We start from the raw sequence: 15,008 nt of genomic DNA on the forward strand, positions 1-15,008 counted from the left end.
GAGTTGTAGTTTTGCAACATCTGGAGGTCCGCTGGTTGAAGACCACTGAACTAATGGAACTCTGAACAGCGCCTGATGCACGGGGCTTTTATTTCCCTCACCTACTCGATAGGAACGGTCCAGAGCAGGAGAGGTTTGCTATGAGGTTTTGCTTCTGCTCTGGACAGTTCCTAAAATGGACAGAGGTGTCAGCAGAGAGCACTGTGGTCAGACAGAAAATACATTAAAAAAAAAAAAAATTCCTGTGGAACATACAGCAGCTGATAAGTACTGGAAGGATTAAGATTTTTAAATAGAAGTAATTTACAAATCTTTTGTAACTTTCTGGCACCAGTTGATTTAAAAAAATGTATTCCATCGAAGTTCCCCTTTAAATATTGTCGCTCTTCTGTATCGGCAGTTCCTTCATATTGCATTATATTCTTTTCCTTGCAGAAACGAGCCCCTAAACTCCGTCCCTCATTGACCAAGCAGACGTGGGAGAGCAGCTATTTCGGGATGCCGCTGGTGAGCGTAGTGACCGCTGAGAGACCCATTCCGGTGTTCATCGAGAAGTGCGTGGAGTACATAGAAACCACAGGTGAGGTGGAGAATATATTTTACAGGTCGTTGTGTTCCGCGGAGCTCACACTCTGATCTTCAGTCACTTCAGTCTGACAGCGCCCCCTCCTGTCCCCTCGGCTGTGTCTGGTACCGCAACTCACAGTACTGACCGCCGGTCAGCAGAGTTGCAGGTAGGGACCAACCGAAATAGATTTTTAGGGCCGATACTCTGTGGAGGTTAGGACCGATAGCTTGGCATGCGTTCACACGGCCGTTTGCCCCCGTTCCATTTAAAAAAACGGAAGAAAAAAAAAACGGATAGAAACGGCTGATCAAACGTATATATATATGTATTATGTATATGTGTGTGTGTGACACCCCCCTCCCCCCCGCCAGCGCATTTATAATGTAACCCCCGTCTGCGCCTTTATAATTATATACCCCCCCACCTGCGCAATTATCAATATATACCCCCGCCAGCGCATTTATGAAACCCCCCGCTGGTGCATATGTAATAAATGCAGCGCTATCTGTGAATAGTATTTTACTGGCAGAGCATCGCACCAGTCGCTGCCGTCGCAATGCTGCTGATACTATTCTTACATCGTGCTGCAGAGGCATATTATCTAGAAGTGCTGTGGGGGCCAGATATATAGTATTATCTGGCCCCCACAGCACTTCTAGATAATATGCCCCTGCAGCGCGATGTATGAATAGTATCAGCAGCATTGCGCCGGCAGCGGCTGGTGCGATGCTCTGCCAGTAAAATACTATTCACAGATAGCGCTGCATTAATGACATATGTGCCAGTGGGGATCACATAAATGCGCTGGCGGGGGGGTATATAATTATAAAGGCGCAGGTGGGGGTTACATTAGAAATGCGCTGGCAGGGGGTCACACACATATATATATATATATATATATATATATATATTTATTTATACTGCTGGGTATATATTTTTGCGCTGGTGGAGGTTATATCTTTATAAATGCGCTGGGTGGCTAGATATATGGCGCTATATATCTTGACCCCCCCCCCACAGTGCTTTTAATATACATTGTCCATTTTAAAAATCCCGCAGGGAGCCCTGATTGGCTCCTCAGTACGGGCCTTTCAGAGCTCTCCGCGGGAAATTTAAAAATGAAAGTAAAATACATAGTGTACATCGCAGGGTGGTGGACCATGCCGCCCGCTCCCCTGCTTAATAACTTCTGATCGGATCGGGTCTCAGAAGTGAGACCCGGTGCGATCAATCCCTCAGCCCCTGTACTACTACCCCCATCATGGAACGGAGTCTGATCCATGATGGGGGTTGTAGTACAAACACTAATGTCCCCCCAGCCACTGGCAGACTCCCGCAGCAGGGGGAACAGACTTGCTTCCATGATGAGAGTAGTAGTAGTCCCACATCACTGTAGGAATCTGCTGATGTCACCTCTATTGAGCTCAGATGTAATTACGGATATTTTAAACCCGGGTGCCAACGTGTTTTATTCCCTTTTTTTCATGGAAGAAAAAATACTTCCATGAACAAAATGGAAATGAGTGCAAACGGGTGTAAACGGATTGTAAAAAAAATCCCATTGACATGAATACATTTTTTTTAAACTGTTTTTAATCCGTTTACAATCTGCAAAAACGGAGCTGAAACAGGGATAATAAAACGGGGGCAAACGGCCGAGTGAACTCACCCTTATACCGATATTCAGTCATTGGCTATTTATCCCCCCCGGCGACACCGTTGCAGATCATTGATTTAAAGCGGGCGCTATAAATCAATAAACTGCAGCGGCTTTTGCGGTGCCAGAGACTTCCGCCGCCACCTCCCGCTTCTCTTCCCCGCCTGTCCTGGGGTCCTGAGTCCTATCACCGCCACCGCCCCCCCCCAACCCACCCACCGCACCACCACCGCCGCTTCCCCATTGCCTCCCCCATTCCTGGTTTTATAATTACCTGTTCCCGGGGTCGCGCTACTTCTGGCTCCGGCGCCGTCCTCCTGTGCTGTCACTGTGCGCACTGACGGTGACGTTGCTTTGAGGATGTCACTCGTCATTGCGCAGCGCAGTGCACAGTGTAACACAGGATACCGCAGGAGCCAGAAGTAGCCCGGGCCCCGGGAACAGGTAATTATAAAACCAGGGATGCAATGGGGCAGCGGCGGCGGTGGTCTCTGGCTGGGGCGGTGCGTTGGGGGGGAGGGGGTGGGAGGATGGTGTGGCCTGGTGCGGTGGTGGGGGATGTGGTGCGGGGGGCGGTGCATTATCGGATTATCCACAAGGTAATTGCCGATACCGATAACGTCCAAAACCGTGAATATCAGCCAAACCGATAATTGGTCGATCCCTAGTTGTAGGCCCTTTCCTGTCATGTGACCCTCATACAACCCTATGGGAGGTTTTCACTTTCTGTAATGTTGAAGTGATGGTGGTTTTTAAAGTTTCATTCCTACACAGCGACTTAAGAGATCTGCAGTGTTAGTGTCTGATCGCGGGGGTCTGAACGCTGGGACCCCTGGGATCTCCTGTACGGGAGGTGTGTTGACATCATGGGCTCCAGCGTTCAGAACAGTTTGTTCCAAACGCTGAGCAGCGGGGTACCCCTTTAAACCTCAAACACTTAGTGACGTGCAGATTGTTTTTGGATTTACCCCGCCCTCATTGTGATGTTTCTTTATCTCTTCAGGGATGACTCTTGAGGGCATCTACCGAGTCAGTGGCAACAAGTCCGAGATGGATTCCCTGCAGAGACAGTTTGATCAAGGTGATTATTGTGGTAATCGTGATGATCCTGATGGTGATAATGACCTTAAGGGGGCGTTCACACGTTATTACTAGCAGCGCTATTCCTTCATTTGAATGGGTCTGCAGACAGTCCGCAAATCTGACACTATTGCGGACTGTCTGTGGACCCATTTAAATCAATGGTTGCGTAACTCGCAGCGGGAAACCCGCTGCTAGTACTAGTGTGTGAACGCACTGTAAAGGAGATCGGCAGCCGTAGACACTTATTTCCTATCAGCAGGATAAGGGGATAAGTGTCTGAGCACTGAGACCCCCTGTAATCTTCTGTACGGGGCCGCGGCTGACGTGCCCCCTCCATGTACCACTATGGGAGAGGCGGATCATGATAATGTTATGGTGTTATATTAATATTGTCGGTGGTAATAGTGATATAATGATGATGATGGTGATAATAGTGATATAATGATGATGTTGGTGATAATAGTGATATAATGATGATGTTGGTGATAATAGTGATATAATGATGATGTTGGTGATAATAGTGATATAATGATGATGTTGGTGATAATAGTGATATAATGATGATATTGGTGATAATAGTGATAATATAATGATGATGTTGGTGATAATAGTGATAATATAATGATGATGTTGGTGATAATAGTGATAATATAATGATGATGTTGGTGATAATAGTGATATAATGATGATGATGGTGATAATAGTGATATAATGATGATGTTGGTGATAATAGTGATATAATGATGATGATGGTGATAATAGTGATAATATAATGATGATGATGGTGATAATAGTGATAATATAATGATGATGTTGGTGATAATAGTGATATAATGATGATGTTGGTGATAATAGTGATATAATGATGATGTTGGTGATAATAGTGATATAATGATGATGTTGGTGATGATAGTGATATAATGATTATGTCGGTGATAATAATGATATAATGATGATGTTGGTGATAATAGTGATATAATGATGATGTTGGTGATAATAGTGATATAATGATGATGTTGGTGATGATAGTGATATAATGATGATGTCGGTGATAATAGTGATATAATGATGATGTCGGTGATAATAATGATATAATGATGATGTTGGTGATAATAGTGATATAATGATGATGTTGGTGATGATAGTGATATAATGATGATGTCGGTGATAATAATGATATAATGATGATGTTGGTGATAATAGTGATATAATGATGATGTTGGTGATAATAGTGACAATGATGATGATGTTGGTGATAATAGTGATATAATGATGTTGGTGATAATAGTGATATAATGATGATGTTGGTGATAATAGTGATAATATAATGATGATGTCGGTGATAATAATGATATAATGATGATGTTGGTGATAATAGTGATATAATGATGATGTTGGTGATAATAGTGATATAATGATGATGTTGGTGATAATAGTGATAATATAATGATGATGTTGGTGATAATAGTGACAATGATGATGATGTTGGTGATAATAGTGATATAATGATGATGTTGGTGATAATAGTGATATAATGATGATGTTGGTGATAATAGTGATATAATGATGATGTTGGTGATAATAGTGATATAATGATGATGTTGGTGATAATAGTGATATAATGATGATGTTGGTGATAATAGTGATATAATGATGATGATGATGATGATGGTGATAATAGTGATATAATGATGATGTTGGTGATAATAGTTATATAATGATGATGTTGGTGATAATAGTGATATAATGATGATGTCGGTGATAATAATGATATAATGATGATATTGGTGATAATAGTGATATAATGATGATGTTGGTGATAATAGTGATAATATAATGATGATGTTGGTGATAATAGTGATATAATGATGATATTGGTGATGATAATGATGATGTTGGTGATAATAGTGATATAATGATGATGTTGGTGATAATAGTGATATAATGATGATGTTGGTGATAATAGTGATATAATGATGATATTGGTGATAATAATGATGATGTTGGTGATAATAGTGATATAATGATGATGTTGGTGATAATAGTGATATAATGATGATATTGGTGATAATAATGATGATGTTGGTGATAATAGTGATATAATGATGATGTTGGTGATAATAGTGATATAATAATGATGTTGGTGATAATAGTGATATAATGATGATGTTGGTGATAATAGTGATATAATGATGATGATGATGGTGATAATAGTGATATAATGATGATGATGATGATGGTGATAATAGTGATATAATGATGATATTGGTGATAATAATGATATAATGATGATGTTGGTGATAATAGTGATATAATGATGATATTGGTGATAATAATGATATAATAATGATGTTGGTGATAATAGTGATAATATAATGATGATGTTGGTGATAATAGTGATATAATGATGATGTTGGTGATAATAGTGATATAATGATGATGTTGGTGATAATAGTGATATAATGATGATGTTGGTGATAATAGTGATAATATAATGATGATGTTGGTGATAATAGTGATATAATGATGATGTTGGTGATAATAGTGATATAATGATGATGATGGTGATAATAGTGATAATATAATGATGATGATGGTGATAATAGTGATAATATAATGATGATGTTGGTGATAATAGTGATATAATGATGATGATGGTGATAATAGTGATATAATGATGATGTTGGTGATAATAGTGACAATGATGATGATGTTGGTGATAATAGTTATATAATGATGATGTTGGTGATAATAGTGATATAATGATGATGTTGGTGATAATAGTGACAATAATGATGATGTTGGTGATAATAGTGATATAATGATGATGTTGGTGATAATAGTGATATAATGATGATGTTGGTGATAATAGTGACAATGATGATGATGTTGGTGATGATAGTGATATAATGATGATGTCGGTGATAATAGTGATATAATGATGATGTCGGTGATAATAATGATATAATGATGATGTTGGTGATAATAGTGATATAATGATGATGATGGTGATAATAGTGATATAATGATGATGTTGGTGATAATAGTGATATAATGATGATGTTGGTGATAATAGTGATATAATGATGATGTTGGTGATAATAGTGATATAATGATGATGTTGGTGATAATAGTGATATAATGATGATGTTGGTGATAATAGTGATATAATGATGATGTTGGTGATAATAGTGATATAATGATGATGTTGGTGATAATAGTGATATAATGATGATGTTGGTGATAATAGTGACAATGATGATGATGTTGGTGATAATAGTGATATAATGATGATGTTGGTGATAATAGTGATATAATGATGATGTTGGTGATAATAGTGATATAATGATGATGTTGGTGATAATAGTGACAATGATGATGATGTTGGTGATAATAGTGATATAATGATGATGTTGGTGATAATAGTGATATAATGATGATGTTGGTGATGATAGTGATATAATGATGATGTTGGTGATAATAGTGATATAATGATGATGTTGGTGATAATAGTGATATAATGATGATGTTGGTGATAATAGTGACAATGATGATGATGTTGGTGATAATAGTGATATAATGATGATGTTGGTGATAATAGTGATATAATGATGATGTTGGTGATGATAGTGATATAATGATGATGTTGGTGATAATAGTGATATAATGATGATGTTGGTGATAATAGTGATATAATGATGATGTTGGTGATAATAGTGATATAATGATGATGTTGGTGATAATAGTGATAATATAATGATGATGTTGGTGATAATAGTGATATAATGATGATGTTGGTGATAATAGTGATATAATGATGATGATGGTGATAATATAATGATGCTGCTCTGGTCTCCTCTCTTGACATTTGTGCCCTTCACAGATCACAGCCTGGACTTGGCAGAGAAGGATTTCACAGTAAACACGGTGGCCGGAGCCTTGAAGAGTTTCTTTGCGGAGCTGCCGGACCCTTTGGTGCCGTATACTTTACAGTCTGAGCTGGTGGACGCCTACAGTAAGTGACCGTGCGCACGTACTCGTGGATTTATCTTTCCTTCTAGTAGTGAAGCATTGGAGACTCCATCCTGGTGAAACTGGTGACGACTGCAAATTCTGCACGAGGACGATCCCTCCGTCACTGCAGAATCTGCTGTCTTGTCTTTTAACCCCTTAGCGACATCCACTTCATATACAGTGGGTGCCAGTAGCCACACCCACCATCAATGATCACTCTGCTGGTCATTTAACCCTTTAAATGCTGCAGTCATTGGCGACTGTGAAATTTTAGATGGTTGCCTGATAGTTGCCCGTCAGGGTTATAGTCACCCACGCAATGCAGTCATGGGGTACACTGTGCTGTGTAAACGGAAGAATGCCAATTTAACAGTTCACTGCATTACTATAAAATTGCAGTGTACTGTATAAGCCAGCGTTTCCCAACCAGGGTGCCTCCAGCTGTTTCAAAACTACAACTCCCAGCATGCCCGGACAGCCAAAGGCTGTCCGGGCATGCTGGGAGTTGTAGTTTTGCAACAGCTGGAGGTACCCTGGTTGGGAAACACTGCCCTATCCACAGGATAGGGAATAAGTAGCTGATCACAGGAGGTCCGACCACTGGGGTCCCCCATGATCTCCAGGACGGGCTCGGTACTCAGTAAAGAGCGTGTGTCGTCTTCTAGTAGACTAGGGGATTTAAAGGGGTACTCCGGTGAAAATTTTTTTTTTTTTAAATCAACTGGTGGCAGAAAGTTAAACATATTTGTAAATTACTTCTATTAAAAAAAATCTTAATCCTTCCTGTACTTATTAGCTGCTGAATACTACAGAGGAAATTCTTTTCTTTTTGGAATTCTCTCTGATGACATCACGAGCACAGTTCTCTCTGTTGATGTTATTATAATAATAATAACGCTTTATTTATTGTTGTCCTTAGTGGGATTTGAACCCAAGTCCCCAGCACTGCAAGGCAGCAGTGCTAACCACTGAGCCACCATGCTGCCCTTAGCATACATCTGCTATGCACGGTTGCTAAAATGGACAGAGATGTCAGCAGAGAGCTCTGTGATCGTGATATCATCAGTGTTCCAAAAGGAAAGGAATTTCCTCTGTAGCATTCAGCAGCTAATAAGTACTGGAAGGATTAAGATTTTTTAATAGAAGTAATTTACAAATATGTTTAACTTTCTGCCACCAGTTGATTTAAAAGAAAAAAGGTTTTCACCGGAGTACCCCTTTAAAGGGGTAGTCCCATGGAAAACTTTTTTTTTTTTTTTTTTTTTTTAATCAACTGGTAAATTCTATTAAATAATCTTAATCCTTCCTGTATTTTTTGGGCCTGTATACTACAGAGGAAATGCTTTTCTTTTTGGGATTTCTCTTCTGTCACGAGCACAGTGCTCTCTGCTGACCTCTGCTGTCCATTTTAGGAACTGTCCAGAGCAGCATATGTTTGCTATGGGGATTTTCTCCTGCTCTGGACAGTTCCTAAAATGGACAGCAGAGGTCAGCAGAGAGCACTGTGCTCATGACAGAAGAGTATACAGCCAATAAAAAGTACTGGAAGGATTAAGATTTTTTAATAGAAGTCATTTACAAATCTGTTTCACTTTCTTGCACCAGTTGATTTAAAAATAAGTTTTCCACAGGAGTACCCCTTTAATTTTCGCTGGAGATCTATCTTAAAGCTTTATTTTCATTTAATTTAAGCTTTAAACATGTCAAAAGTTTTGATCGGTCGGGGTCTCCATGGCGAGTCCCCTCCAGTCGTCTGATATAGTCGTGTGAAGTACTCACATTATTCCAGCAGTGTAGTAGTTGCGTAGTTCTCAGTCTCGCCACTAGTTGGCGCCCTGCACTGAGAGAACAGGCAAGACGATTTGCTGTTAACTCTTTATCAGCCATTGTTATCAACCATTTCTGGTGTCATGTTTGGGTGTATGGTTATGCATAGACTGGTTACTGTCATTTAACCCATTCCTGCCCTGTGATGTATAGTTATGTCATAGGCAAAAATACGTTACGGCTAAACATCGTCTTAGAAATCTTTTGAGTGCAGAAGCAGCGCTCACTTCAGAGACTGTGTGAAATGGCTGCTTTAAAGGAGTACTCTGGTGGAAATCCTTTTTTTTTTTTAAATGTTTATTTTTTTTATTTTTTATTTTTTTATCAACTGGTGCCAGAAAGTTAAACAGATTTGTAAATTACTTCTATTAAAAATCTTAATCCTTCCAGTACTTATTAGCTGTTGAATACTACAGAGGAAATTCTTTGCTTTTTGGAACACAGAGCTCTCTGCTGACATCACGATCACAGTGCTCTCTGCTGACATCTCTGTCCATTTTAAGAACTGTCCAGAGTAGGAGAAAATCCCCATAGAAAACATATGCTGCTCTGGACAGTTCCTAAAATGGACAGAGATGTCAGCAGAGAGCACTGTGTTCCAAAAAGAAAATAATTTCCTCTGTAGTATTCAGCAGCTAATAAGTACTGGACTGTACTTCAAAGGGGTTCTCCGGTGCTTACACATCTTTTCCCCTATCCAAAGGATAGGGGATAAGATGCCTGATCACGGGAGTCCCGCCGCTGGGGACCCCCGGGATCATGCACGCGGCACCCCGTTTGTAATCAGTCCCTGAAGCGTGTTCACTCCGGGACTGATTACAGGCGACCACCGGGCCGGCGGCGGGTGACGTCACGCCTCCGCTCCTCAATGCAAGCCTACGGGAGGGGGCGTGATGATCAGGCATCTTCTCCCCTATCCTTTGGATAGGGGAAAATGTGTAAGCACCGGAGAACCCCTTTAACCCCTTAAGGACACATGACGTTCTCATACGTCTCCATTTCCGAGTCCTTAAGGACACATGACGTATGAGAACGTCATGTGTTTTACCGGCCCCCCGCAACCATCTGGAGCGGAGCCGGTCCCCGATGCCTGCTGAAATCGTTCAGCAGGCATCGGGGCATATCGCCCAGGGGGGTCATTATGACCCCCCATGTCGGCGATGGCCGCAGATCGCTGGACAATTCAGTCCAGCGATCTGCGGCGGATTCCGGGTCAATCGGGTCTCCAGTGACCCGGTGACCCGGAATTATTGGCTGATCGGGGCCGTCAGAGACGGCCACGAACAGCCAGAGCCAGCAGGGGTGAGGTGGCACTGGTGCCACCTCACGATCGCCCTGATTCGTCGGCCGGATTACCGGCCGACCAATCAGGGCGCCTGCTGCGGGTGTCACTCCCGCAACCCGCTCCGCCCCTCTTCCGGAGGACGTGAGCGGGTGCGGGAAGACGACCCCTGGTGCTGGGGACCCCGATCCCCGGCGTCCCTGTTGGGATCGGGGCCCCAGGAGCGGCGGCGGAGACGACGAGGGACTGACCTGTGCTGCTGGATCGTTGGAGGTGAGTGACAGCCTCCTGCTGTTGCTTAGCAACAGCTCCCAGCATGCAAAAAGGGCATGCTGGGAGCTGTAGTTATGCAACAGCAGGAGGCAGACCACCACAACTCCCAGCATGCCCTTATGGGCATGCTGGGACTTGTAGTTTTGCAACAGCTGGAGGCACATTCTTTCTATGGAAAAGTGTACCTTCAGCTGTTGTGTAACTACAACTCCCAGCTTGCACAATCAGCTAAAGTGCATGCTGGGAGTTGTAGTGGTGCATCTGGTGGTTGCATAACTACAACTCCCAGCATGCCCGTTGGCTGTCGGTGACTGCTGAGAGTTGTAGTTTTGCAACAGCTGAAGGCACACTGAGTTAAGTAGTAAACCAGTGTGTCTCCAGCTGTTGCATAACTACAATCCCCAGCATCCCCAGCCAAAGTAGTATGCCTCCATCTGTTGCATAACTACAACACCCAGCATGCCCTTCCGCTGTCCGTACATGCTGGGGGTTGTAGCTTTTGCAACAGCTGAAGGCACACTGGTTGCAAAACACTGAGTTTGTTACCAAACTCGGTGTTTCACAACCAGTGTGCCTCCAGCTGTTGCAAAACTACAACTCCCAGCATGCACTGATAAACCGTACATGCTGGGAGTTGTAGTTTTGCAACAGCTGGATGTTCCCCCCCCCAATGTGAACGTACAGGGTACACTCACACGGGCGGAGGATTACAGTTAGTATCCGGCTGCAAGTTTGAGGTACGGCAAAATTTCTGCCGCAGCTCAAACTGCCAGCGAGAAACTACTGTGAACCCCCCGCCCGTGCGACTGTACCCTAAAAACACTACACTACACTAACACACAATAAAATAAAAAGTAAAAAACACTACATATACACATACCCCTACACAGCCCCCCTCCCCTCCCCAATAAAAATGAAAAACGTCTGGTACGCCACTGTTTCCAGAACGGAGCCTCCAGCGGTTGCAAAACTACAACTCCCAGCATGCACTGATAGACCGTACATGCTGGGAGTTGTAGTTTTGCAACAGCTGGATGTTCCCCCCCAATGTGAACGTACAGGGTACACTCACATGGGCGGAGGATTACAGTAAGTATCCGGCTGCAAGTTTGAGCTGCGTCAAATTTTCTGCCGTAGCTCAAACTGCCAGCGAGAAACTACTGTGAACCCCCCGCCCGTGCGACTGTACCCTAAAAACACTACACTACACTAACACAAAATAAAATAAAAAGTAAAAAACACTACATATACACATACCCCTATACAACCCCCCTCCCCAATAAAAATGAAAAACGTCTGGTACGCCACTGTTTCCAAAACGGAGCCTCCAGCTGTTGCAAAACAACTACTCCCAGTATTGCCAGATAGCCGTTGACTGTCCAGGCATGCTGGGAGTTTTACAACAGCTGGAGGCACCCTGTTTGGGAATCACTGGCGTAGAATACCCCTATGTCCACCCCTATGCAAGTCCCTAATTTAGGCCTCAAATGCGCATGGCGCTCTCACTTTGGAGCCCTGTCGTATTTCAAGGCAACAGTTTAGGGCCACATATGGGGTATCGCCGTACTCGGGAGAAATTGGGCTTCAAATTTTGGGGGGTATTTTCTGCTATTACCTTTTTAAAAAATGTAAAATTTTTGGGAAAACAAGCATTTTAGGTAAAAAAAATATATATTTTTTTACATATGCAAAAGTCGTGAAACACCTGTAGGGTATTAAGGTTCAAATTACCCCTTGTTACGTTCCCCGAGGGGTCTAGTTTCCAAAATGGTATGCCATGTGTTTTTTTTTTTTGCTGTCCTGGCACCATAGGGGCTTCCTAAATGCGGCATGCCCCCAGAGCAAAATTCGCTTTCAAAAAGCCAAATGTGACTCCTTCTCTTCTGAGACCTGTAGTGCGCCAGCAGAGCACTTTTCACACCCATATGGGGTGTTTTCTGAATCGGGAGAAATTGGGCTTCAAATTTTGGGGGGTATTTTCTGCTATTACCCTTTTTAAAATTGTAAAAATTTTGGGAAACCAAGCATTTTAGGTAAAAAAAAAATATATTTTTTTACATATGCAAAAGTCGTGAAACACCTGTAGGGTATTAAGGTTCACATTACCCCTTGTTACGTTCCCCGAGGGGTCTAGTTTCCAAAATGGTATGCCATGTGTTTTTTTTTTGCTGTCCTGGCACCATAGGGGCTTCCTAAATGCGGCATGCCCCCAGAGCAAAATTCACTTTCAAAAAGCCAAATGTGACTCCTTCTCTTCTGAGACCTGTAGTGCGCCAGCAGAGCACTTTTCACACCCATATGGGGTGTTTTCTGAATCGGGAGAAATTGGGCTTCAAATTTTGGGGGGTATTTTCTGCTATTACCCTTTTTAAAATTGTAAAAATTTTGGGAAACCAAGCATTTTAGGTAAAAAAATATATATATTTTTTTACATATGCAAAAGTCGTGAAACACCTGTAGGGTATTAAGGTTCACATTACCCCTTGTTACGTTCCCCGAGGGGTCTAGTTTCCAAAATGGTATGCCATGTGTTTTTTTTTTTGCTGTTCTGGCACCATAGGGGCTTCCTAAATGCGGCATGCCCCCAGAGCAAAATTTGCTTTCAAAAAGCCAAATGTGACTCCTTCTCTTCTGAGACCTGTAGTGCACCAGCAGAGCACTTTTCACCCCCATGCGAGGTGTTTTCTGTATCGGGAGAAATTGGGCTTCAAATTTTGGGGGGTATTTTCTGCTATTACCCTTTTTAAAAATGTAAAATTTTTGGGAAACCAAGCATTTTAGGTAAAAAAAAAATATATTTTTTTTACATATGCAAAAGTCGTGAATCACCTGTAGGGTATTAAGGTTCACTTTACCCCTTGTTACGTTCCCTGAGGGGTCTAGTTTCCAAAATGGTATGCCATGTGTTTTTTTTTTGCTGTCCTGGCACCAAAGGGGCTTCCTAAATGCGGCATGCCCCCCAAAAACCATTTGTCGCTCCTTCCCTTCTGAGCCCTCTACTGCGCCCGCCGAACAATTAACATAGACATATGAGGTATGTGCTTACTCGAGAGAAATTGGGTTTCAAATATAAGTAAAAATTTTTTCCTTTTTATCCCTTGCAAAAATTCAAAAATTGGGTCTACAAGAACATGCGAGTGTAAAAAATGAAGATTTTGAATTTTCTCCTTCACTTTGCTGCTATTCCTGTGAAACACCTAAAGGGTTAATACACTTACTGAATGTTTTTTTGAATACTTTAGGGGGTGTAGTTTTTATAATGGGGTCTTTTATGGGGTATTTCTAATATGAAGACCCTTCAAATCCACTTCAAAACTGAACTGGTCCCTGAAAAATAGTGAGTTTGAAAATTTTGTGAAAAATTTCCAAATTGCTACTGAACTTTGAAGCCCTATGGTGTCTTCCAAAAGTAAAAACTCATAAATTTTATGATGCAAACATAAAGTAGACATATTGTATATGTGAACCCCCAAAAAATATATTTTGAATATCCATTTTCCTTACAAGCAGAGAGCTTCAAAGTTAGAAAAATGCAAAATTTTCATTTTTTTCATCAAATTTTGGGATTTTTCACCAAGAAAGGATGCAAGTTACCATAAAATTTTACCACTAAGTTAAAGTAGAATATGTCACGAAAAAACAATCTCGGAATCAGAATGATAACTAAAAGCATTCCAGAGTTATTAATGTTTAAAGTGACAGTGGTCAGAATTGCAAAAAACGCTCCGGTCCTTAAGGTATAAAATGGCCTGGTCCTTAAGGGGTTAATAGAAGTCATTTACAAATCTGTTTAACTTTCTGGCACCAGTTGATTTAAAAAATAAAAATAAAATAAAAAATAAAAGTTCTCCACCGCAGTACCCCTTTAAGCAGCCAGGGTGCTGATCTGGACCACCATGGGGAAATTGCAGGGTCCCAATCAGCTTGGATTACAGCCAAAGGTCATTTACCCTCCTCCATGCTGTCTGATCAGCGCTCTGAGTATACAGGTAGTCTGTATACTTGGACCACCGATAACACTGATCAGCGCTCTGAGTATACAGGTAGTCTGTATACTTGGACCACCGATAACACTGATCAGTGCTCTGAGTATACAGGTAGTCTGTATACTTGGACCACCGATAACACTGATCAGTGCTCTGAGTATACAGGTAGTCTGTATACTTGGACCACCGATAACACTGATCAGCGCTCTGAGTATACAGGTAGTCTGTATACTTGGACCACCGATAACACTGATCAGCGCTCTGAGTATACAGGTAGTCTGTATACTTGGACCACCGATAACACTGATCAGCGCTCTG

The 15,008-nt window shown here is 41.7% G+C and overlaps 1 protein-coding gene across 1 annotated transcript in view; it reads left to right on the plus strand.

The window, feature by feature from the left end:
* The window catches only part of ARHGAP35 (Rho GTPase activating protein 35), a 50,077-nt gene that overhangs the window by 29,988 nt on the left and 5,081 nt on the right, over window positions 1-15,008 (plus strand). The window contains exons 3-5 of the mRNA XM_056539075.1: window positions 436-580; window positions 3,229-3,306; window positions 7,192-7,323. Of these exons, the coding sequence (XP_056395050.1) occupies window positions 436-580; window positions 3,229-3,306; window positions 7,192-7,323 (355 nt within the window). The remainder of the gene's footprint in view (window positions 1-435; window positions 581-3,228; window positions 3,307-7,191; window positions 7,324-15,008) is intronic.

The sequence above is a fragment of the Hyla sarda genome, chromosome 9 (genome assembly GCF_029499605.1).
Source record: "Hyla sarda isolate aHylSar1 chromosome 9, aHylSar1.hap1, whole genome shotgun sequence".
Classification (NCBI taxonomy): domain Eukaryota; kingdom Metazoa; phylum Chordata; class Amphibia; order Anura; family Hylidae; genus Hyla; species Hyla sarda.